We start from the raw sequence: 26,083 nt of genomic DNA, 5'->3' as shown, positions 1-26,083 counted from the left end.
GAGGGCCAGGGGTCAGATCTCATGATTTTTAGGATAAAATATCCTTAAGAATTTTGTTTTTTTTTGGAAGTGGGCTTGGCGTCAGCCCGTGGAGGTAGGGTCAGGGATCTGCTCCCAATACTTTTTCAATAAAATCGCCTACTGTTAATAAACTTTTTTTAAGGGGTCGGACCATGGAAGGGGGGGGGAACCACAATTTAGCTTCCATGACCTATAAGTTATAAGTTTTTTTGGAGGGATTGGGCCATTGAGGGTCAGGAATTAGCTCTAATAATTTTTGGAATAGAATATCGTTCATAAGTTTTCTTTTTGGGGGGGATTGGGGCTGGAGCTGGCTCATAGAAAGAGGACGGGGGGTCAGCTCCCATACGTTTTGGAATAATAAATGGCTAATTAGTTTTTTTTCTGATGGAGGGGGGGGGGGAGAAGTTAGGAAGGAGTTTTTGGGATATATTCCCATACTTTTTATACTAAATATCGTTAATAATTTTTTTAGGGGGTCGGATCAAGGAGGGAGGACAAGGGGTTACCCCCGTGATTTATCATTGATAAGTTTTTTTTTAGGAGGGAGGGGGGTCGCACAATGGAAGGCCTAGGGGTAGCTCCCATCAGTCTCGAAGTAAAATTTCGTTAATTAGTTTTTAGTAGGGTGGGGGTTGGGCTTATCTGATCTTTGAACTATTTCAAAAACCCTCGCATACGAACCTTAAACACCTCCTTTTTTATCTTAAAAGCGAACTACAGCTTTCAATTTACAGTAAAATGAGTCCCCTCCGCAGTCTATGCGACCACACATTCCATAAAACACTTTAAATACCAGAGCATAGTTTACATCACTTGCCCCGTGTTCTTGGGGGTGTGTGTACACCCCGGGTTTTTTTTCAAATGATCTTTGGTCTATTTGGAACAAAATGACTATTTCGAAAATTGAATTGGACGCATTTGGGAAAACAGGGTGGACGGTAAGGGGCAAGTTGCAGTTCTATCACTTTTGTCTCACAAAAAGAAAACGAGAACTTTCAATCTCTAATCATTTGGGTCTCATCTGAAGCTTATCCAACCGTTTCTTCCCTAAACACCTTAAATTCCCCAGGACATAAAATACAGCCTCTCCCGGGTTTCGGAGGGATATTTTGACCCCAAAACTATTGTGATCTGATTGCTAGACTGTCTCGAACAAAATGGCTAGCTCAAAATTTTAATCGGGTGTATTTGGGTTAAGAGGGTAGATGGGGGGGGGGAAAGGTGCCCTGCGATTACTTTTTTGGTGAAAAAACTTGGAAGAAAATGAAGAAAACTCCAAGAATGTGAGCATCACATGAAGAACGTATCAAACAATCAAGAAAATTCGAAAAATTGATTTCTTAAATGGAGTTCTTTTTCTACGGAAAATCAAAGTTCTTACGAACATATGTAATTGACCAATTCCTTTAATAAAATAAATAATAACACTCGACAATGAAAACAGAAATACAAAACCCACACACTAAGCAAACAGAAAACACTTGTGCAGTTACAAATAAAAGAAAAAGGAGAAAAACAAACACAGGATGCGGGTAAAAATTTCAGGACTGGAAGAAGCTTTGCACAATCTTTTTTTTTTTTTCTTCTCTAACATAACAGTCTTATCAAAAAAACATATTAAATGAAATTATAGGAGCAAGAAAATTTTACTTAAATAAAAGTAATTCTACTAAAATAAAAATCTAAAGAACACTACGAGCCGGCATTTTACATACAACAGATGAAAATGACTCAACACAACGTGCATTTTCAGCCCATCTCCATGTATACCACCGTGCGTAGCCAGGGATCATGTAGAAAGGGGAAGAACAGTGCTCTTCGTTCGTACTGGGACAATTGTCAGTGTCTTCGAATAAGGGAAATGGGCAAGGTTTACAGGTATTGTCCCATTTATTGTAAGACACATATGTGTCGTCTAATCAGTAGTTCGAATCATAAAAAATGCCAAGGTGCATTAAAGTCGTTCCACCACCTGGTAATTTGGAAATTTCCAAAATATACTGATTTTCTTCATCAGAATGAATTGAAATCATATGTGTCCCTTAACTTCGACCAATAGCTACACCATCTCTCCATGTGTACCAAGCTGATGAATATCCAAAACATTAAAAGGAAACAAAAGTTTCCCAAATACATTAATTTTTTTTTATTAGAACAAACTTAAACCATATCACCCCCTCCGGTCCATACATAGCCATACCATCCTTCCAACCGATTCTCGTTTTTTTTGAAATAGCAATAAAATTCATTACATCAGAAAATTTTTTCTATACAGTTTACAGTTTAGCTTTTTATGTTGTTATTGGTGGAACTATGGTTGGATAGGACTTTCAAATAGATAAAATCACTGAAAAGATAGTACATTTTGGAAAATTTTAATTAAATACATTTCTAAACATCATTATGTGTTTGCATCTTGCATACAACAAGAAAGCCGTCGAAATAATCAGTGCACGAGCTTGGTGCACAACCGGCAGGTTGCCAATATCCATCAAATCGGATAATATGTACTTTCACTTCGGATATATTAATACTTTCACTAAAATAATTACTATAGCCTATATATGTGCCATCCATCCAATAGTTTGAAGCATGAAAACTACCAATCCATGCAGGTCCATGCAAAGGGCATCCAAAGGGCGAAGGATCTTGGCATCCTGGGAAAATTATTTCCCTAACATATTGGTTTTCTTCTTCAGAATGAATTGAGACCATATCAGCCCCCTCACTTCTACAAATAGATATACCATCCACTCCATTTTTTATTTCAGGCTTGACAGAATAACAATAACAGTCATCGTTTTGGAAACACTTTTGTTTATAGTTTAGAGGACATGGGTCAGGTTTTGGTGTTGTCGTAATTAGTGGGACTATAGTTGTTGGCATTGAAAGAGGACTTTCACAGAGTATTGGTCGAATCTCATTGCAAGAACTATCACGCCACTTAAATAGCACAGAATACCCTGTGTCTTCATTGCCAATATAATGAACACAGTCACTGGAATTTGCACCATTTGTTGGTGCATCATAGTTCCAACTTGTGTAATCGAAATCACTCTCATCGACCCATGTAAATATGTTATTTATTCTTCTCAGTCCTATCCATGCGCCACGTCTCAAGTTGTCTTGAAACACGTATATAAATTTGTTTTTGTCTTCTGAATGAACAGAGGGAAGATTTCCACCAAGATTGTTGCATACTTGCTCAGCCAGTTCATAGCGAACATATGCTTCTATGTATTGAAAACAGCTGCAGTCGCCATTGTATTTATCGCTACTGCAAATTAGCCTCCATCCATCGGTGCAATACCCTTCAGTTTTTGAAATTTGATCTTCTGGTGCTGAAAGAAAATATCTTTTGAATTCAGAACTGGTAAATATTTAATGAAATCTCATACATTATGAACATTGTGCCTCCATGTTCAACATATGCCAAGCCATGCAAGATTCAGAAAGGTCACTGCTATTCGACGGAAGCATAAGCACATAATTTTTTTGGACCAGTATAAATCCTCCTCCAAAAATAATGGAAGCTTATATTATTATCCTTATATTTTCTTATAATTTGTTCAATTTGACTATTTTAAATGAAATTGTTTTCAGTTAGGATTATTCTGAGTTTTTGCATAAATCTTTTTAATTATTGTTTACTTCTTGATGTTTCATGCTTAACAGAACTAAACAATAATACCTGCTAAAATAGATATATCTAAATACAATTCAAGGGAAATTTATCTTTTTTAAGAAAACACTTAAAATGAAGAATCAACTTCCAAATGTTACCAACATGATGTTTCAATTTGGTTCCTTTTATCCAGAACGGTTAAAACTCAACTAATTACTGGAATACAGATTACTACGAACAAATCAATCAGACATTAAACGTAGCGAAAAAACTGCATTAAAAAATAAACAGTAATACCACAATAAACATTTATACCTCAAATGTACAATATGCAAATAAGAAGGATTTGTATAATATATTTACATTAAAGTTTAATCAGATATAAAACATTTTTTTGGGCCCAAAACTCAAAATTTTAGATTATAATAGAGACATAAATGATGAACTTTGGATATCCTAGGAGTGTGTTTTGTGCAAATGATTTTGTAATAGTTTAATTAATGGATTCTAATTCAAAGTAAATCAAAACTGTGTTTTTATCGCTGCATTTCAATGGAAAATATTTTTTTTAATTTAAACACCCATTACAATTAAAACTACAAAAACTGAAAACAAAAGAGAATTTTAATGTTGTTCACATTTTAGTTTTGGAGTAACATTATGCTCTCCTTTATTGTAATTAAAATAATGATTGCAGTATGATAAACACATAGTTTCGTTTTCGTTTCAGAGTTCAGTGAGGTAACATCAAAATTTAATTGGATATTATTCCTGTTTTGATTTATTTTGGTGAGGTCATAATTTATATCAAATTAGTTGATGACTTAAGAGGATTAACTTTAAGAGGATTATAAAATGGAATATACTGTGTTTTTAGTTTGACCTATATTTCGATATTTATTAACTCAGTATTTTTTCCTGAATTAATATTGAGACTTTTTAATTTTGTGGTGAGTGCGATAGCCATGAAAAGCTCCGACGAAATGCCTGAACTTGTATATTCTTCTGTTCTGAATTTTATTCAAAGCAATCTGCTAAGCGGAATTGAGGAGGATATTACTAAAAGACATGGTATGGAGTTTTTTGACGTGAATATAGTCAAAGAAGCTAAAAGTTTACTGTGCCAAATAAGTGCACCTGAATTGGGTTGCCCAGTACGTAAGGGGAACAATGGGGAACACTTTCTAATCATTTTAGTGACATTATTTCTCTGTTAAGATCTCTTGACAGTAGTGACACTTTTGCACCTACGTTTGTGATAAAGCGACCTACAGAGGGGCCATGTCTCCCTGCAAATGCTTATACTTCTTTACTCTCTAAGTTTAATGAGTTACAATAAGTGGTTGTTGAAATGTCAGGGAAACTTGACAATTATCAGTTGAATTTTCCTCAACTTCCGAAACCTACCCCAGCAATTGACACTCATACGACAGTTATTGTTTCTAAAGTGCCTTCAGATCTGTCTGATCCGATTAAAAGCAAATCTGTTCTCGATCAAATAGCTGGGTATGAATTAGTTTGTAGTGTGAAACCTGTTAAAGACAGATGGTATGTCAATATTGATAAATCTGCAACTGAAGATTTTTGTACATCAATTCAGAACTTTATTACCGGAGCAACAGTTAAAGTACGATCCAAGTACTTTTTTGGGATTCTCAGAGGTTTCCCAGTTGATTTCGACCTTTCAGTTATTAATAGACTGCAAGGTATAATAAGTGCAAATCGACTGGGCCAGACTATGTCAGTCAAGCTGGAATTTGAAGATTCCTTCACTCAGTCTGCTTATTTCAAAGAAGGAATTAAAGTGGGATATGAATTTTTTCGCATTCACGTATTTAAAGAAATACCTAAATGCTGCTTCAAATGCCGATCATACGATCACTTTCAAAGTGCTTGCACCAGCAATGTCCTGAAATGTGCCAGATGTGCTGGGCCTCATATTTCTACTAAGGATAGTCCTTGTAGTGCTGCTCCCAAGTGTGCTAACTGTGGTAAGAATCATTCTTCTTATAGCTTGTCCTGCTCTATATCTAAGGAACTAATGTCGCGCTCCCACTTTTTGCAATGACTTAAGAGTTTTCAATAATATCATTTAGCACTAATGGTACTAAGGATAAGAATTTCGTTATTGATGAGTTCTACTATGATTTTGATTTGGTTTGTTTACAGGAGTATCTTCTTACAGACTCTAGCATTAACGTTTTGTGTCGTAGCCTTCATCATGATGTGTTTTTTACTGCTGCCAGAGCCCCAAGAGGCCGGCCATCCGGAAGACTACCGCGTGTTTTTAAGCACAATCCTAATTTGGTTTCGCCTGTGATGTTTGACTCAGATGAGTTTTTTTTGGCTGTTCATATGGTCACTGTAGTTTTTATTAATTCTTATCTGCCTTATGATGACCGTTCCTCTAGATCGATGGCTAGATTTGCTAAAGCCTGTAACACGTTGAAGTCTCTAGTGAAAAAATTCTTTCTATTTCTCTAGATTATATGATCATTGGTGACCTCAATACGGATATAAATAACTCATCAGTGAGATGTGATTTGCTGTTGGATTGCCTTCCATCTTATCATATTATACCCAAAACTCATCCGTATTCTTATATTCACCATTCAGGCAGTAAGAGCAATATTGATCACATTATTTGCTCACCTAGTATTATTAAATCAATAGTGTTTGTACATGCTGAAGAAAAAGACTTAGACCATCTCCCTATCTCACTTACTCTTACGCTGAATTTAAACCCTGCAAGTTTCTGCAAAGTACCCCAGTCTTCAAAATGGTTTGAAAAAAGTAATTGGAAGAAAGCTGATGTTCCTCTTTATGCGTTTACGCTAACAAGGCTGCTGTCTGCTATACGAGTTCCCTATTATCTGCTTCAGAGCTCTATACACGGGAATTGCAAAAAGGACCTGGATTGCTATTATAATCAAATAATTAAATGTTTAAAAGATGCCGAGGCAGTTGCAGTGCCGCTGCAACGTGTTAGACGTGGTACACAAAAACCTATTTGGTCTTTAGATCCTAATTTAAAAACTTTTAAAAATAAAGCTAAGTTTTGGTTAAAAGTTTGGAATGAATGTGATAGACCGCCCTGTGGTATTGTTTCTGACCTTAAGCGTAAGACCCGCAGGGAATATAAAAAATATCTTAAGTCTTTGCGTTATCGTGGTATGGATTTTCCAGTGTCAATGAGAGAATGGCGAAAAGTTAATAATTCTGAGTCGATTAGAAGTGATGTACCAAATAGTGATTGTCTTCCTGCATCTGCTTGACATGACCATTACTCGTCTATTTTTTCTAATGTTAATTACCGTGTGCATTCTTTGTATTCTCATTCTCTTTCTGCTATTTTTAGTACCCCTCTATCTCAGCGTCTCTGTGTTCCTATTTCTCTTTCATCCGTAATTGAAGCAATTAAGAAACTTAAATCAGATAATGTTGATAATGATGGTATATCTAGATTTCACCTTTTATTAGATTGCTCCGCCCTTATTAACCATATACACCTGCTTCTCCAGATGTGTATTTGTACTTCTAGTGTACCGGAGAGTTTTTTGTGTGGTACTGTCTCTTCAATTTTAAAGAAGGGGAATTCTCCTTTTATTTGCTCTTCTTACCGACCTATTTCTGTCTCTTGCACTTTTAGTAAAGTTCTTGAGCATGTTTTAATACCTTTTGTGACTAATAATATGCTTGAGAGAGATAACCAGTTTGGATTTAAGCCCGGAGTAGGTTGTCAACACGCACATCGTGTATTATCTTCTTTGCTCCTTGAAAATTCTTCTAAGGGAAGGAGTATATATCTTTGTACTTTGGATCTATCAAAAGCTTTTGATAGTGTATGTCATAGTCAGCTTTTTTCTGCTCTTCATGGTTACGGTGTCAATCTCTCGGTTATTTTGCTTCTTCGGTACTGGTACTCTAATTCTTTTCTTCGGCTGAAATCTTTGCCTGCATCTAATATTGAATTGAAAAGAGGTTTAAGGCAAGGTGAAGTTTTATCTCCGACCCTTTTTAATTTGTGTATTTCAGGAGTTCTGGCAAAGATTTCGGCTACCTATCTCTCCGGTTTTTCTAATGTTTCCTACCTGGCTTACGCTGATGATCTGCTTCTTATAAGCCGTACTAAAACTGGTTTATCTAACATGTTTTCTCGTGTTGCCACTTCTTTTTCAGACATCGGCCTTTCTTTTAGTGTAGATAAATATAAATTTCTTTCTTTTAATAATATTTCTAGTACGTCCCTTCGCTGTAGTGGCTTTACTATCCCTCTCGTAGATTCTCTTCGATGGCTCGGTATTTCTATTACTAATAGTCTTCCGAGCTTGCACCAGCGCACAGTCTCAGATATTAATATGAAAATTAAATTAGGATATGCTAAGATTGTTGCCAATAGAGGTAAATATAATAAACTCGCGTTAGCCAAGCTCTACTCAACTTTTTGTGACCATTCAATTCTTTTTGCTTCTGGAATTTTTCTCCTTCTGAAGAAAACTGAGTTAAAAAGAATCCGGATTAATTATTTTAGATTTTGTAAATTTTTGATGTTTCTTCCACCTTGGACCAAAAACCAGGTAATTATTAATAAATTTCTTGTTCCTAATATTACTGAAAAACTGGAAGCACTACACAGAAAACTTTCAAATACTGCTTGCATCCATTTTTCTCTGCACCATCACCTTACCAGGTTTTTTTCAGTTGTAAGTTATTTTTCTTTTATTTGTTTAGTTGTTTTTCTCTGTATGGTCATTCTACAATTTAGATTTGTAAAGAGTGAGTAAAAAACCAATAATGATAATATTAATGCCTGCTTATTAGATTCTGTAAGTTGTCAGTTTTTTTTTTTTTTTTTCTCTTTTCCCCCTCCTTTCACGTTATTTTTTTTTTTGCTCTAGTTTATTTTAAATTATTATTTGTTAAAATGTAATTTGGTAATTTTTGATTTATATATTCTCTTGTGTCGCATTTTTTGTGTTTTTCCTCGTGAAACTCCACGTATTGTACCTCTGTATAGTGTGGGTTAAAAATAAATAATAATAATAGTACGAGTGGCTTTTTAAATATAAAGCAATACAATATCTTTGCAATACAGACTCTTTGCTCCTGCGATAGTAAAACATTGTTCGTCTTAATGTAATTTTTCACTCGATGCGTAGTTAGTCCAGTGTGTAGAAAAGTGTAAAAGAAAAGTTATATGAATAAGAACATTGTTCAGAAGAATGGAGAAGCAAGAATATTATTTTAATTACAGTTTGTCTACCTGACCGTATACCAAATAATAGGCTATACGAAAGATGTGGTTCAATACCGCTCTCTAGGGCTATGATAAAAGAAAGGTTGAGGTGGCTAGGGCACGTTGTGCGGATGAAGGATGACAGATTTCCGAAGATAGTTCTTTTTTGCCAACCGTCTAGGGCTAAACGGAAAGCAGGTCATCCTCGTTTGGGGCTGGAGGACGTCATAAACATAAAAAAAGGTTTAAAAGAAATCGGAACTTCATGGGCGGGTGTAAAAAGGGAGGTTTTAAATAGATTAGGACGGAGGAGGAGCGTGCGTAGCTGTGTTGGCCTCAGGTGGCTTGGTGATACGGTGAGTTGCTAGTAGTAGTAGTAGTATCAAATATAGTTAGAAGAACTTGTTAACTTAGAATCTTAACTTTCTCAGCTTATGCAAAATTGGCTCAATATCAATTTTTTAACTAGGAAGGTCTTTTCATAACAAGTATAAAGTGAATTCAAAAGCATTACTGGTAAAAGGCCAAATCACAAATTAAGCACAGAGACGGTGAATCCTTATGTAAATTTGCAACCGAAATAAAGTCCAAATTCAGCTCATTTATGACCATACAAATGAAAATTGGAAGTTACAAAACGTTATTGTGATGTGTATGTGTCGAAATAACTAAAGATATTTTTTTAGTGTTTCTCTGTCAAATAAAAGGATTTTTTCTATTAAACTGACACTTATGCATTTAAAAGACACAGTTATGTGCAACAATTTCAAGAGGACTTAGCTAATCATTTTTTCAGGGCAACATGGAAGTGGAAGCCTCAAAGTGGATCAATTTAATTTTTTGCCATTGATCACAGACTTTTTGCTTGACCTTCAATAGGAATTTACCAGTTTCCGTTGCGCATTCTTTAATAGTAGACTTCAAGATGCACTAGTGGTCTTCATGGCAGAAATAACAGCCAAGAAAGAGGACAAGTCATGCTCTCTTAACATTTTTAGAGTGATTACTGTCGTTACAACAATCACAGATATACCAGCTGGACACTCTTTTCGCATATAGGCGCAATATCCGCGTTGTTTTAGTCTTTCATCTTTTCACTTTGCTAGCTGCAGTTTCGTGTATTGTCTTTTAATCGATTTTTACCTCTCTTTGTTTTTTTTTTTTTTGTCATTGATGGCAAGTTAGGCTTAAGAGCTTTTAATCCCCACATCAATTCTAGTTTCCATAGTGAGGCGTATGCGTCAACGTTTCTATATTAAATTAATGAGCTGAGCAAGGATTTGAGCTGCAATCATTATTTTAATTACAATAAAGGAGACCATAATATTACTCCAGAACTAAAATGTAAACAACATTAAAATTCTCTTTTGTTTTCAGTTTTTGTAGTTTTAATTGTAATGGGTGTTTAAATTAAAAAAAATATTTTCCATTGAAATACAGCGGTAAAAACACAGTTTTGATTTTGTTTGAATTAGAATCCATTAATTAAACTATTACAAAACCATTTGCACAAAACACACTCCTATGATATCCAAAGTTCAGCGTTCATGTCTCTATTATAATCTAAAATTTTGAGTTTTGGGCCAAAAAAATGTTTTAAGTCTGATTAAACTTTAATGTAAATATAGGATACAAATCCTTCTTTTTTGTATATTTTTTTTTGTAATATTATGCTCTCCTTTATTGTAATTAAAATAATGATTGCAGCTCAAATCCTTGCTCAGCTCATTAAGTCAAATCCAAATTAGGATTGTGCTTAAAAACACAAGCTAGTCCTCCGGATGGCCGGCCTCTTGTGGCTCTGGCAGTAGTAAAAAACACATCATGATGAAGGCTACACTTTTCTACACACTGGACTAACTACGCATCGAGTGAAAAATTACATTAAGACGAACAATGTTTTACTATCGCAGGAGCAAAGAGTCTGCCTAAACTAATAAGTAAAACATAAAATATTCTCCCACTTATTTATTATTGTAATTTATTTTTCCTGGTAAATTTAATTAATCTCTCAAGTTTTGACAATATCAAAACATTATAATTTTGCTGAGAATAACTAACTCATGATATATTAGCTTAATTAGATGACGTTGGTAAACACTTCATTTGACTAAAAAGGACTCATCTGTAAATCTAATGCAAGTGTCAGCAATAAATTAATAATAGAACATGATATTGTATTGCTTTATATTTAAAAAGCCACTCGCACTATTATTATTATTATTATTATTTATTTTTAACCCACACTATGCAGAGGTACAATACGTGGAGTATCACGAGGAAAAACACAAAAAATGCGACACAAGACAATATATAAATAAAAGATTACCAAATTACAGTGTAACACATAATAATTTAAAAGAAACGAGAGCAAAAAAAAATAACGTGAAAGGAGGGGAAAAGAGAAAAAAAAAAACTGACAACATGCAAAATCTAATAAGCAGGCATTAATATTATCATTATTGGATTTTTACTCACTCTTTACAGATCTAAATTGTAGAATGACCAAACAGAGAAAAACAACTAAACAAATAAAAGAAAAATAACTTACGACTGAATAAACCTGATAAGGTGATGGTGCGGAGAAAAACGGATACAAGCAGTATTTGAAAGTTTTCTGTGTAGTGCTTCCAGTTTTTCAGTAATATTAGGAACAAGAAATTTATTAATAATTACCCGATTTTTGGTCCAAGGTGGAAGAAACATCAAAAATTTACAAAATCTAAAATAATTAATCCGGATTCTTTTTAACTCAGTTTTCTTCAGAAGGAGAAAAATTCCAGAAGCAAAAAGAATTGAATGGTCACAAAAAGTTGAGTAGAGCTTGGCTAACGCGAGTTTATTATATTTACCTCTATTGGCAACAATATTAGCATATCCTAATTTAATTTTCATATTAATATCTGAGACTGTGCGCTGGTGCAAGCTCGGAAGACTATTAGTAATAGAAATACCGAGCCATCGAATAGAATCTACGAGAGGGATAGTAAAGCCACTACAGCGAAGGGAAGTACGAGAAATATTATTAAAAGAAAGAAATTTACATTTAGCTACATTAAAAGAAAGGCCGATGTCTGAAAAAGAAGTGGCAACACGAGAAACCATGTTAGATAAACCAGTTTTAGTACGGCTTATAAGACGCAGATCATCAGCGTAGGCCAAGTATGAAACATCAGAAAAACCGGAGAGATAGGTAGCCGATATCTTTGCCAGAACTCCTGAAATACATAAATTAAATAGGGTCGGAGATAAAACTCCACCTTGCCTTAAACCTCTTTTCAATTTAATATTAGATGCAGGCACAGATTTCAGCCGAAGAAAAGAATTAGAGTACCAGTACCGAAGAAGCAAAATAACCGATAGATTGACACCGTAACCACGAAGAGCAGAAAAAAGCTGACTATGACATACACTATCAAAAGCTTTTGATAGATCCAAAGTACAAAGATATATACTCCTTCCCTTAGAAGAATTTTCAAGGAGCAAAGAAGATAATACACGATGTGCGTGTTGACAACCTACTTCGGGCTTAAATCCAAATTGGTTATCTCTCTCAAGCATATTATTAGTCACGAAAGGTATTAAAACATGCTCAAGAACTTTACTAAAAGTGCAAGAGACAGTAATAGGTCGGTAAGAAGAGCAAATAAAAGGAGAATTCCCCTTCTTTAAAATTGAAGAGACAGTACCACACAAAAAACTCTCCGGTACACTAAAAGTACAAATACACATCTGGAGAAGTAGGTGTATATGGTTGATAAGGGGGAGCAATCTAATAAAAGGTGATATCTAGATATACCATCATTATCAACATTATCTGATTTAAGTTTCTTAATTGCTTCAATTACGGATGAAAGAGAAATGGAACACAGAGACGCTGAGATAGAGGGGTCCTAAGAATAGTAGAAAGAGAATGAGAATACAAAGAATGCACACGGTGATTAACATTAGAAAAAATAGATGAGTAATGGTCATGCCAAGCAGATGCAGGAAGACAATCACTATTTGGTACATCACTTCTAATCGACTCAGAATTAATAACTTTTCGCCATTCTCTCTTTGACACTGGAAAATCCATACCACGATAACGCATAGACTTAAGATATTTTTGATATTCCCTGCGGGTCTTACGCTTAATGTCAGAAACAATAACACAGGGTGGCCTATCACATTCATTCCAAACTTTTAACCAAAACTTAGCTTTATTTTTCAAAGTTTTTAAATTAGGATCTAAAGACCAAATAGGTTTTTGCGTACCACGTCTAACACGTTGCAGCGGCACTGCAAATGCCTCGGCATCTTTTAAACATTTAATTATTTGATTATAATAGCAATCCAGGTCCTTTTTGCAATTCCCTTGCATAGAGCTCTGAAGCAGATGATAGGGAACTCGTATAGCAAACAGCAGCCTTGTTAGTGTAAACGCATAAAAAGGAACATCAGCTTTCTTCCAGTTACTCTTTTCAAACCATTTTGAAGACTGGGGTACTTTGCAGAAACTTGCAGGGTTTAAATTCAGCGTAAGAGTAAGTGAGATAGGGAGATGGTCTAAGTCTTGTTCTTCAGCATGTACAAACACTATTGATGTAGTAATACTAGGTGAGCAAACAATGTGATCAATATTGCTCTTACTGCCTGAATGGTGAATATAAGAATACGGATGAGTTTTGGGTATAATATGATAAGATGGAAGGAAATCCAACAACAAATCACATCTCATTGATGAGTTATTTATATCCGTATTGAGGTCACCAATGATCTTATAATCTAGAGAAATAGAAAGAATTTTTTCCACTAGAAACTTCAACGTGTTACAGGATTTAGCAAATCTAGCCATCGATCTAGAGGAACGGTCATCATAAGGCAGATAAAAATTAATGAAAACTATAGTGCCCATACGAACAGCCAAAAAAACTCATCCGAGTAAAAAATCACCGGCGAAACCAAATTAGAATTGTGCTTAAGAACACAAGCTAGTCCTCCGGATGGCCGGCCTCTTGGGGCTCTGGCAGTAGTAAAAAACACATCATGATGAAGGCTACGACGCAAAACGTTAATGCTAGAGTCTGTAAGAAGATGCTCCTGTAAACAAACCAAAACAAAATCATAGTAGAACTCATCAATAACGAAAACCTTATCCTTTGTACCATTAATATTAAACGATATTATTGAAAACTCCAAAGTCATTGCAAAAAGTGGGAGCGCGACATTAGTTCCTTCGATATAGGGCAGGACAATCTATAAGAAGTATGATTTTTACCACAGTTAGCACACTTGGGAGCAGCACTACAAGGACTATCCTTAGTAGAAATATGTGGCCCAGCACATCTGGCACATTTCGGTACATTGCTGGTGCAAGCACTTTGAAAGTGATCGTATGATCGGCATTTGAAGCAGCATTTAGGTATTTATTTAAATATGTGAATTCGAAAAAATTCATATCCCACTTTAATTCCTTCTTTGAAATAAGCAGACTGAGTGAAGGAGTCTTTAAATTCCAGCTTGACTGAAATAGTCTGGCCCAGTCGATTTGCACTTATTATACCTTGCAGTCTTTTAATAACTGAAAGGTCAACATCAACTGGGAAACCTCTGAGAATCCCAAAATAGCGCTTGGATCGTACTTTAACTGTTGCTCCGGTAATAAAGTTCTGAACCGATGTACAAAAATCTTCAGTTGCAGATTTATCAATATTGACATACCATCTGTCCTTAACAGGTTTCACACTACAAACTAATTCATGCCCAGCTATTTGATCGAGAACAGATTTGCGTTTAATCGGATCAGACAGATCTGAAGGCCCTTTAGAAACAATAACTGTCGTATGAGTGTCAATTGCTGGGGTAGGTTTCGGAAGTTGAGGAAAATTCAACTGATAATTGTCAAGTTCCCCTGACATTTCAACAACCACTTGTTGTATCTCATTAAACGTAGAGAGTAAAGAAGTATAAGCATTTGCAGGGAGACATGGCACCTCTGTAGGTATATATTTAGACATAAAAACAGAGAAAGACAGGCACTTTAGACAAACAAACCAACAAAGACAAACACTCTGACTTGCAAACACCAACCCAGATATACAAAAAAATAGATTCAAACATACAAACAGAGAAAGACAGGCACTTTAGACATACAAACCAACATAGACAAAACACTTGGACTTGCAAATACCAACCCAGACATACAAACAAACAGATTCACAAATAAATAGACATTATGAATTATAATTTCTTTTTTATTCTTACTACCATTGTTCTAGAACAATTGTAAGAGGTATAGCATCAAACTTTAGCGTAAAGATGGAATAGCTTAGGGAAAAACAGTCTCCATCACATACATATTAAATTCTATTTGTTACAATTGCAAAGTTTCTCTTTTCCTTTCATAACAATATTTTCAACGAGTTTCCAAACTAAACCTAAATAAAAACTAAAGCCACAGCCCCTTTAAGCTCGTTTTTTTAAATTCATAGGCATTGACATATGCCCATTGTGTATTAGAAGTAAATATTAAATTCTAGGTTAGAATAAGATATATTGCCTAATTAGTAAAAATAAATCTTGAAATTTTTCTTGAAATCCTGTTTTGGCCATAAATTTTAGCAATATTATTAAAAAAAAACTCTAAATTGTATTAACAAACATTCACTAGATCCTCCAGATTTATTCATATAAAAAAATATGCATATTTACGATAAGTTTATATTTTGAAATAGTGTATCAAAAGCGATGAAAAACAATGAAAAATATAAAAGGAATTACTAAGAATGGGTTAAAGTAGATCAATGACAATAAAATTATAAGAATTTATTGAGAAAAACTAAAGCTCTATTTAATATATGTATTTATATCTAATGATTAAAATGATTTAGTTTGAAAAAAAATCCTCATATTATAGCTACTGTTGAAGTTTCATCAACTAATACTCATTAGTGTATTTTCAGCAGTTGTTAGGTTCAGAGTGTCAAAGGGTAAAAGTTTAGAGTGTCAACTATAAACGTGAGATTTGTATTTATATCATATATAACTTCAAGACTGAAAAATAAAAATACACAAAAAGCATTGCAAGGAAAAAAGTTCAACTGGCAGTTGTCATCTAACAGAAACTAATTACAATTAGAAGAAAGCTTAAATAACCAATTTTATTAGTGTCAAATCCTATGGAAAATTTTTTTTCAAGAGAAGGTGACCAGCCTTCCCGAAATAATGCTATCTGTAGGCTATTATAGATTATTGTAGGTATTATTATATAAGTGGGAACTATGCTTTCCTCGAAAACGGGGTTCCCACTTTAAGCTGCACTAAAGCTGCACAGGTTCCTATTTAAGCTGCTATACAGCTTCAAAGCTGTACTGGTTCCTATTTAAGCTGCAACTTCAAAGCTGCTATACATTCCTTCATTATTGTTTCTTATGAAAATCCTTCTGGTTGTGACCTAGGGAGTACTAAACACCAATAACGGCCTAAATTAAAATGAAATCTAACAACAAGAAAGAGATAAACTTCTTGACCTAGTTTTTCCCTAGACTCGCCAGTAAATAGTAACAAAATAGTAAAGCTCTATTTGATTCAATATAATAAAATCTTAACATACCTGCCCAGGCTGGACTAATGAAAACTAAGAAGACGTAAAGAAACAGAGAAACCATTGTAAGTGAATGATTCAGAAACCTACAGAAGACACATATTTTTACTGCATTTTTATCTAAAACAAATATTGTTAAAACGAAGTTCTTACGTTTTTCTTTTTTCTTAAGAATTTAGCTTTTTCCTTTTTTGGCTGAAATCATGAACAAACATGCTTATTAAATTAAGGGACGTACGCTGGATAATTCGGGGTAATATATGCTGGGACGAACTCGGACAAAAATGAAAATAAACTACAAGAATGCGAGTATGACGTGAGAAATGTCTCTAACAATAAAAAAAAAATGTTGAAAAACTGATTTCTTAAATGGAGTTAATATTAGATAATAATAAGGGCACAAACCCACAGTCCTTTGTTAACTTAGGCAGTTTACAAATTATTTTAATTTATTAAATAAAAAGTCTTATATCTAATTAAAGCAAAGAAACGACACTAAGACTTAAGAAAAACAAAAAATACTTCGTGTAGTATTATTTCTTTTTCCCTCACATTATGTAATAATTCTTGACAATAGTCATTATAATATTTAGGTTGACTATATGATAGTCAATCCTAAAATCTCGGTCACCCCCATTGCAATTCCAGTTGGCTTTAGTGGGCGAAGTTTAAATAATATGAACGATCTCAAACGCACAATTGCCTAAAAGTACTGTGTATATGGTTGATTATAAAATCTTTGAATAATTTTTGGGTCTTCAGTTGCCTTCAAATGGGTCACAAAACTGATAGAGTACTGATTATTACATTTACCCTTAGTTAATGTCTACCTCCCTTAGTTCTATCCTAGGATTCATGATAGACTCTTATACAACTCTGTCAAAATTATGCCAGATTTGCCTGTCACATAAACTATCTGTCTTTGCTTTAATCTAACTAGGCATGGCTCTCAAGTCTTCCATCCCTTCCATCATGTTGATACTTGAAAAATCAACCAAATACGTGGAATTACAAACATAATAACACACAAAACGGAAAAAGAAATTAAAAAGACACATAGCAAACACATAAGAAACACTTATAACGTAACAAATTAAAGGAAAGGAAAAAAAAATACAGATAATCAGAAAAAATATTGGTCATTCGCTGATTTTTTTTCTTTTTTTTGTGCTTATCTTGTCGAAAAAACCTTACGAGATATCTCAGGTAACTTTTGCATAATCAGTCTCTGAGGGAGGAGCCACCAGCTAAATTTTGCTATGGTGGAGAGAGCAGCAGAAGTGAGTCAAATGAAGTCAAATTATAATTGTAGTCAATACTTGTCATTACACACCCGGTGCAGCAATATTCTAAACGTATGGTGACTTCAGTAGGAGGGACCCAATAGATACAGAACGAACACAACTACTGCCATCTATAGTCGATTCTAACAGGACAGGGTCAATGACACCTTTTTTCAAGGTCAATCAGGGGATGTTTCTAAGTGTATTGATCCACAAAGGGGACTAGATTTCTGGGATATTGATTACATAATCGACGGGGAATTCTATATTGATCCACGAAGGGGACTAGATTTCTGGGAAATTGATTCGCATTATCGACGGGGAATTATCGATACTAACGGGAAAGGATCACGTGTCTCTTTCTACGTCAAGGGGATTAAGAAACAATAAGGCATCTCTACTTTAGTGTCAGATATAAATTAATATTCTATTTTTAAATATGGCTTCTCTGGTCTTTAATGTCGGAGATAAACTAATATTCTTTCGAAAATTTAATAGTGTAACTAGGAACACCTTAGAGATACAAGACAGATGGAATATATTTTACGTGGGAAATGGTTTCCTGGGAATTTCAAATGTGACAGCACAGGGATGCCGAAACAAAAGGAACACGCAGAAATTACTTTTAGGGGATTATTTGGGCGAAAACAAATTAATCAACATTTCAGGGATTTTTTGGGCGAAATAATTTGAGACATTTTGGAGGGTGATTTAAGGTGAAACTCTGTGGTCTTTATAATACACAAGTTCCATTTGAAAAGTGTTGTAAGGTCCCCTACCCCAACCCCCAAGACCCCCTACACCCAACTTTTCTGCCAACCTTTTTAAACTTTTTTTGAAGTTTTTTAACTTTTTTTTATTATTTTTTTAATATGTTATATTTTCAACTTTTTGTGTGTGAAACACATACAAACAGAGAAAGACAGGCACTTTAGACATACAAACCAACAAAGGCAAACACTTGGACTTGCAAATATCAGATTTGCAAATTTCAAATATCAGACATACAAACAAATAGATTCAGACATACAAACAGAGAAAAACATACAATTTAGACATAAAAACCAACAATGGACTTGCAAAAACCAACCCAGACATACAAACGAATAGATTCAGGCATAGAAACAGAGAAAGAAAGGCACATTAGATATACAAACCAACAAAGACAAACACTTGGACTTGCAAACAGCAGCCCAGACATACAAACAAATATATTCAGAAATACAAACAGAGACAGACAGGCACTTTAGACATACAAACCAACAATGGACTTGCAAAACCCAACCCAGACATACAAACAAATAGATTCAGACCTACAAAGAGAGAAATACAGGTACTTTAGACATATAAACCAACAAAAACAAACACTTGGACTTGCAAATACTAACCCAGACATACAAACAAATATATTCAGATATACAAACAGAGAAAGACAGGCACTTTAGACATACAAACCAACAATGGACTTGCAAAACCCAACACAGACATACAAACAAATAGATTCAGACATACAAAGAGAGAAAAACAAGCACTTTAAAAATACAAACCAACAAAGACAAACACTTGGATTTGCAAACACCAACCCAGAAATACAAACAAATAGATTCAGACATACAAACAGAGAGAGACAGGCACTTTAGACATACAAACCAACAAAGACAAACACTTGGACTTGCAAACACCAACCCAGATATACAAACAAATAGAGTGAGAAACAAATACAAATACGTAGATTCAGACACAAACCGAGAAAGACATGCACTGGAATAAGCAAACACCAACCCAGACATACAAACAACTAGATTCAGACATACAAATAGAGAACAACAAGCACTTTAGACATACAAACCAACAAAGACAAACACTTGGACTTGTAAACACCAATTCAGACATACAAACAAATAGATTTAGACATACAGACAGAGAAAGACAGGCACTTTAGACATACAAACCAACACTTGGACTTGGAAACACCAACCCAAACATACAAACAAATAGATTCAGACATACAAAGAGAGAAAGACAAGCACTTTAAAAATACAAACCAACAAAGACAAACACTTGGATTTGCAAACACCAACCCATAAATACAAACAAATAGATTCAGACATACAAACAGAGAGAGACAGGCACTTTAGACATACAAACCAACAAAGACAAACACTTGGACTTACAAACACCAGCCCAGACATACAAACAAATAGATTCAGACATACAAACAGAGAGAGACAAGTGGCTTAGACATACAAACCAACAAAGACAAACACATGGACTTGCAAACACCAACCCAGATATACAAACAAATAGAGTGAGAAACAAATACAAATACGTAGATTCAGACACAAACCGAGAAAGACATGCACTGGAATAAGCAAACACCAACCCAGACATACAAACAACTAGATTCAGACATACAAATAGAGAACAACAAGCACTTTAGACATACAAACCAACAAATACAAACACTTGGACTTGTAAACACCAATTCAGACATACAAACAAATAGATTTAGACATACAGACAGAGAAAGACAGGCACTTTAGACATACAAACCAACACTTGGACTTGGAAACACCAACCCAAACATACAAACAAATAGATTCAGACATACAAACAAAGAGAGACAGGTACTTTAGACATAAATACAAACACTTTGACTTGCAAACACCAACCCAGACATACAAACAAATAGATTCAGACATAAAAAGAGAGAAAGACAGGCACTTTAGACACACAAACCAACAAAGACAAACACTCTGATTTGCAAACACCAACCCAGACATACAAAAAAAAAATATTCAGACATACAAACAGAGAAAGACAGGCACTTTAAACATACAAACCAACATAGACAAACACTTGGACTTGCAAACACCAACTCAGACATACAAACAAATAGATTCAGACATACCAACAGAGAAAGACAGTCACTTTATACATACAAACCAACAAAGAAAAACACTTGGACTTGCATACACCAACACAGAAATAAAAACAAATATATTCAGACATACAAACAGAGAAAGACAGGCACTTTAGACATACAAACTAACAAAGACAAACACTTGGACTTGCAAACACCAACCCAGACATACAAACAAATAGATTCAGACATACAAACAGAGAAAACAAGACACTTCAGACATACAAACCAGCAAAGACAAACACTTGGACTTGCAAACATCAGCACAGACATACAAACAAATAGATTCAGAAATACAAACAGAGAAAGACAAGTACTTTAGACATACAAACCAACAAAGACAAACACTTGGACTTCAAAATACTAACCCAGACATACAAACAAATAGATTCAGAGATACAAACAGAGAAAGACAGGCACTTTAGACCTACAAGCCAACAATGGACTTGCAAACATCTACCCAGACATACAAATAAATAGATTCAGACATACAAAGAGAGAAAGACAATCACTTTAGAAATACAGACCAACAAAGGCAAACACTTAGATTTGCAAACACCAACCCAAACATACAAACAAATAGATTCAAACCTACAAACAGAGAAAGACAAGCGGTTTAGACATACAAACCAACAAAGACAAGCACTTGGACTTGCAAACACCAACCCAGATATAAAAACAAATAGAGTGAGAAACAAGTACAAACACGTAGATTCAGACACAAACCGAGAAATGCAGGCACTGGAATAAGCAAACACCAACCCAGACATGCAAACAACTAGATTCAGACATACAAACAGAGAAAGACAGGCACTTTAGACATACAAACAAACACTTGGACTTGCAAACACCAACCCATACTTACAAACAAATAGATTCAGACAAACGAACAGAGAAAGACAGGCACTTTAGACATAAAAACCAACAAAGACAAACACTTGGACTTGCAAACACCAACCCAGACATACAAACAAATAGATTCAGACAAACAAACAGAGAAAGACAGGCACTTAAGACATACAAACCAACAAAGACAAACACTTGGAATTGCAAACACCAACCCAGACATACAAACAAATAGATTCAGACATACAAACAGAGAAATACAGACACTTTAGAAATACAAACCAACAAAGACAAACACTTGGACTTGCAAACACCAACCCAGACGTACAAACAAATAGATTCAGACATACAAACAGAGAAAGACAGGCACTTTAGATATACAAACCAACAAAGACAAACACTTGGAATTGCATACACAAACTTAGACATACAAACAAATAGATTCAGACATAAAAACAGAGAAAGACAGGCACTTTAGACATTCAAACCAACAAAGACAAACACTTGGACTTGCAAATACCAACCCAGACATACAAACAAATAGATTCAGACATACAAACAGAGAAAACCAGACACTTCAGACATACAAACCAGCAAAGACAAACACTTGGACTTCCAAACACCAGCACAGACATACAAACAAATAGATTCAGACATACAAACAGAGAAAGACAAGCACTTTAGACATAAAAACCAACAAAAAGAAACACTTGAACTTAAAAATACTAACCCAGATAATACAAACAATTAGATTCAGACACAAAAACAGAGAAAGATAGGCACTTTAGACATAGAAACCAACAATGGACTTGCAAACACCAACCCAGACATACAAACAAATAAATTCAGACATACAAAGAGAGAAAGACAATCACTTTAGAAACACAGACCAACAAAGGCAAACACTTGGATTTGCAAAGACCAACTCAGACATACAAACAAATAGATTCAGACCTACAAACAGAGAAAGACAAGCGGTTTAGACATACAAACCAACAAAGACAAGCACTTGGACTTGCAAACACCAACCCAGATATAAAAACAAATATGGTGACAAACAAATACAAATACGTAGATTCAGACACAAACCGAGAAAGACAGGCACTGGAATAAGCAAACACCAACCCAGACATACAAACAACTAGATTCAGACATAAAAAACAGAGAAAGGCAGGCACTTTAGACATACAAACCAACACTTGGACTTGCAAACACCAACCAAGACTTACGAACAAATAGATTCAGACATACAAACAGAGAAGAACAGACAATTTAGAAATACAAACCAACAAAGACAAACACTTGGACTTGCAAACACCAACCCAGACATACAAACAGATAGATTCAGACATACAAACAGAGAAGAACAGACACTTTAGAAATACAAACCAACAAAGACAAACACTTGGACTTGCAAACACCAAACCAGACATGCAAACAAATATATTCAGACACACAAACAGAGAAAGACAGGCACTTTAGAAATACAAACTAACAATGGACTTGCAAACACCAACCAAGACTTACGAACAAATAGATTCAGACATACAAACAGAGAAGAACAGACAATTTAGAAATACAAACCAACAAAGACAAACACTTGGACTTGCAAACACCAACCCAGACATACAAAACAAATAGATTCAGACATACAAACAGAGAAAGACAGGTACTTTAGACATACACATCAACAAAGACAATCACTTGGACTTGCAAACACCAACCCAGACATGCAAACAAATATATTCAGACACACAAACAGAGAAAGACAGGCACTTTAGAAATACAAACTAACAATGGACTTGCAAACACCAACCCAGAAATACAAACATATTGATTCAGACATACAAAGAGAGAAAGACAAGCACTTTAGAAATACAGACCAACAAAGGCAAACACTTGGATTTGCAAACACCAACCCAGACATACAAACAAATAGATTCAGACATACAAAGTGAGAAAATTAAAGCGGTTTAGACATACAAACCAACAAAGACAAACACTTGGACTAGCAAACACCAACCCAGATATAAAAACAAATAGAGTGAGAAACAAATACAAATACGTAGATTCAGACACAAACCGAGAAAGACAGGCACTGGAATAAGCAAACACCAACCCAGACATACAAAAAACTAGATTCAGAAATACAAACAGAGAAAGACAGGCACTTTAGACATACAAACCAACAAAGACAAACACTTGGACTTGCAAACACCAACCCAGACATACAAACGAATAGATTCAGACATAGAAACAGAGAAAGACTGGTACTTTAGATATAAAAACCAACAAAGACAAATACTTGGACTTGCAAACACCAACCCAGACATACAAACAAATAGATTCAGACATACAAACAGAGAAGGACATGCACTTTAGACATACAAACCAACAAAGACAAACACTTGGACTTGTAAACACCAACCCGGACATACAAACAAATAGATTCAGACATACAAACAGAAAAAGACAGGCACTTTAGACATGAAAACTAATAAAGACAAACACTTGGACTTGCAAACACCAACCCAGACATACAAACAAATAGATTCAGACATACAAACAGAGAAAGACAGGCACTTTATACATACAACCCAACACTTGGACTTGCAAACAACAACCCAGACATACAAACAAATAGATTCAGATTTACAAACAAAGAAAAACAGGCACTTTAGTCATACAAACCAACAAAGACAAACACTTGAACTTGCAAACACCAACCCAGAAATACAAACAAATAGACTCAGACACACAAACAGAGAAAGACAACCACTTTAGACATACAAACCAACAATGACAAACACTTGGACTTTCAAATAACAACCCATACATACAAACAAATAGATTCAGACATACAAACAGAGAAAGACAGGCACTTTAGATATACAAACCAGCAAAGAAAAACACTTGGACTTAAAAACACCAGCCCAGACATACAAAAAAATAGATTCAGACATACAAACAGAGAAAGACAGGCACTTTAGACATACAAACCAACAAAGAAAAACACTCTCACTTGCAAAAGCCAACCCAGACATACAAACAAATAGATTCAGACATAAAAAGAGAGAAAGACAGGCACTTTAGACACACAAACCAACAAAGACAAACACTCTGATTTGCAAACACCAACCCAGACATACAAAAAAAAATATTCAGACATACAAATAGAGAAAGACAGGCACTTTAAACATACAAACCAACAAATATAAACAATTGGTCTTTAAAAAACTAACCCAGAAATAAAAACATCTACACTCAGACAAACAAACTGAGAGAGAAAGGCACCTTATAAATACATTAAAACCATTCAACGCACTTGGACATTATGGCGCAAGCCCAGACTCAACCACAAATCGATTGAGTCATACAAACAAGACCAAAAAAGTAATGATTAAATACAAACCAGAAAAAACAAACACATGGACATCCAAACACACGCCAAGACATACCAACAAATAGATTCAGAAATAAAAACAGAGAAAACAAGACACTTCAGACATACAAACCAGCAAAGACAAACACTTGGACTTGCAAACATCAGCACAGACATACAAACAAATAGATTCAGACATACAAACAGAGAAAGACAAGTACTTTAGACATACAAACCAACAAAGACAAACACTTGGACTTCAAAATACTAACCCAGACATACAAACAAATAGATTCAGACATACAAACAGAGAAAGACAGGCACTTTAGACCTACAAACCAACAATGGACTTGAAAACATCTACCCAGACATACAAATAAATAGATTCAGACATACAAAGAGAGAAAGACAATCACTTTAGAAATACAGACCAACAAGGGCAAACACTTAGATTTGCAAACACCAACCAAAACATACAAACAAATAGATTCAAACCTACAAACAGAGAAAGACAAGCGGTTTAGACATACTAACCAACAAAGACAAGCACTTGGACTTGCAAACACCAACCCAGATATAAAAACAAATAGAGTGAGAAACAAGTACAAACACGTAGATTCAGACACAAACCGAGAAATGCAGGCACTGGAATAAGCAAACACCAACCCAGACATGCAAACAACTAGATTCAGACATACAAACAGAGCAAGACAGGCACTTTAGACATACAAACCAACACTTGGACTTGCAAACACAAACCCATACTTACAAACAAATAGATTCGGACAAACGAACAGAGAACGACAGGCACTTTAGACATAAAAACCAACAAAGACAAACACTTGGACTTGCAAACACCAACCTAGACATACAAACAAATAGATTCAGACATACAAACAGAGAAAGACAGGCACTTTAGACAAACAAACCAACAAACAAAAACACTTGGACTTGCAAACACCAACCCAGATATACAAACAACTAGTTTCAGACATACAAACAGAGAAAGACAGGCACTTTAGACATAAAAACCAACAATAACAAAAACTTGGACTTGCAAAGACCAACCCAGACATACAAACAGATTCAGACATACAAACAGAGAAAGACAGGCACTTTAGACATAAAAACCAACAAAGAAAAACACTTGGACTTGCAAACACCAACCCAGATATACAA

General features: G+C 34.9%; 1 protein-coding gene across 1 annotated transcript; it reads right to left on the bottom strand.

Moving 5' to 3' along the window:
* Nucleotides 1–1,414: 1,414 nt before the first annotated feature.
* On the bottom strand, nt 1,415–16,567 carry LOC148953647 (macrophage mannose receptor 1-like). The gene is made up of 2 exons (XM_089087294.1): nt 16,480–16,567; nt 1,415–3,365 (listed from the first exon to the last, which is right to left on the bottom strand). Exons 1-2 carry the CDS (start codon nt 16,532–16,534, stop codon nt 2,416–2,418), a joined length of 1,005 nt encoding a protein of 334 aa, XP_088943420.1. The 5' UTR covers nt 16,535–16,567; the 3' UTR covers nt 1,415–2,415.
* Between the last annotated feature and the right edge of the window lie 9,516 nt (nt 16,568–26,083).

This window comes from Artemia sp. Qi Xiang Cuo, chromosome 3 (assembly GCF_049724085.1).
Source record: "Artemia sp. Qi Xiang Cuo chromosome 3, ASM4972408v1, whole genome shotgun sequence".
Lineage (NCBI taxonomy): Eukaryota > Metazoa > Arthropoda > Branchiopoda > Anostraca > Artemiidae > Artemia > Artemia sp. Qi Xiang Cuo.
The sequence above is the reverse complement of the archived record's forward strand: the minus strand, read 5'-3'. Positions and strand labels throughout refer to the sequence as shown.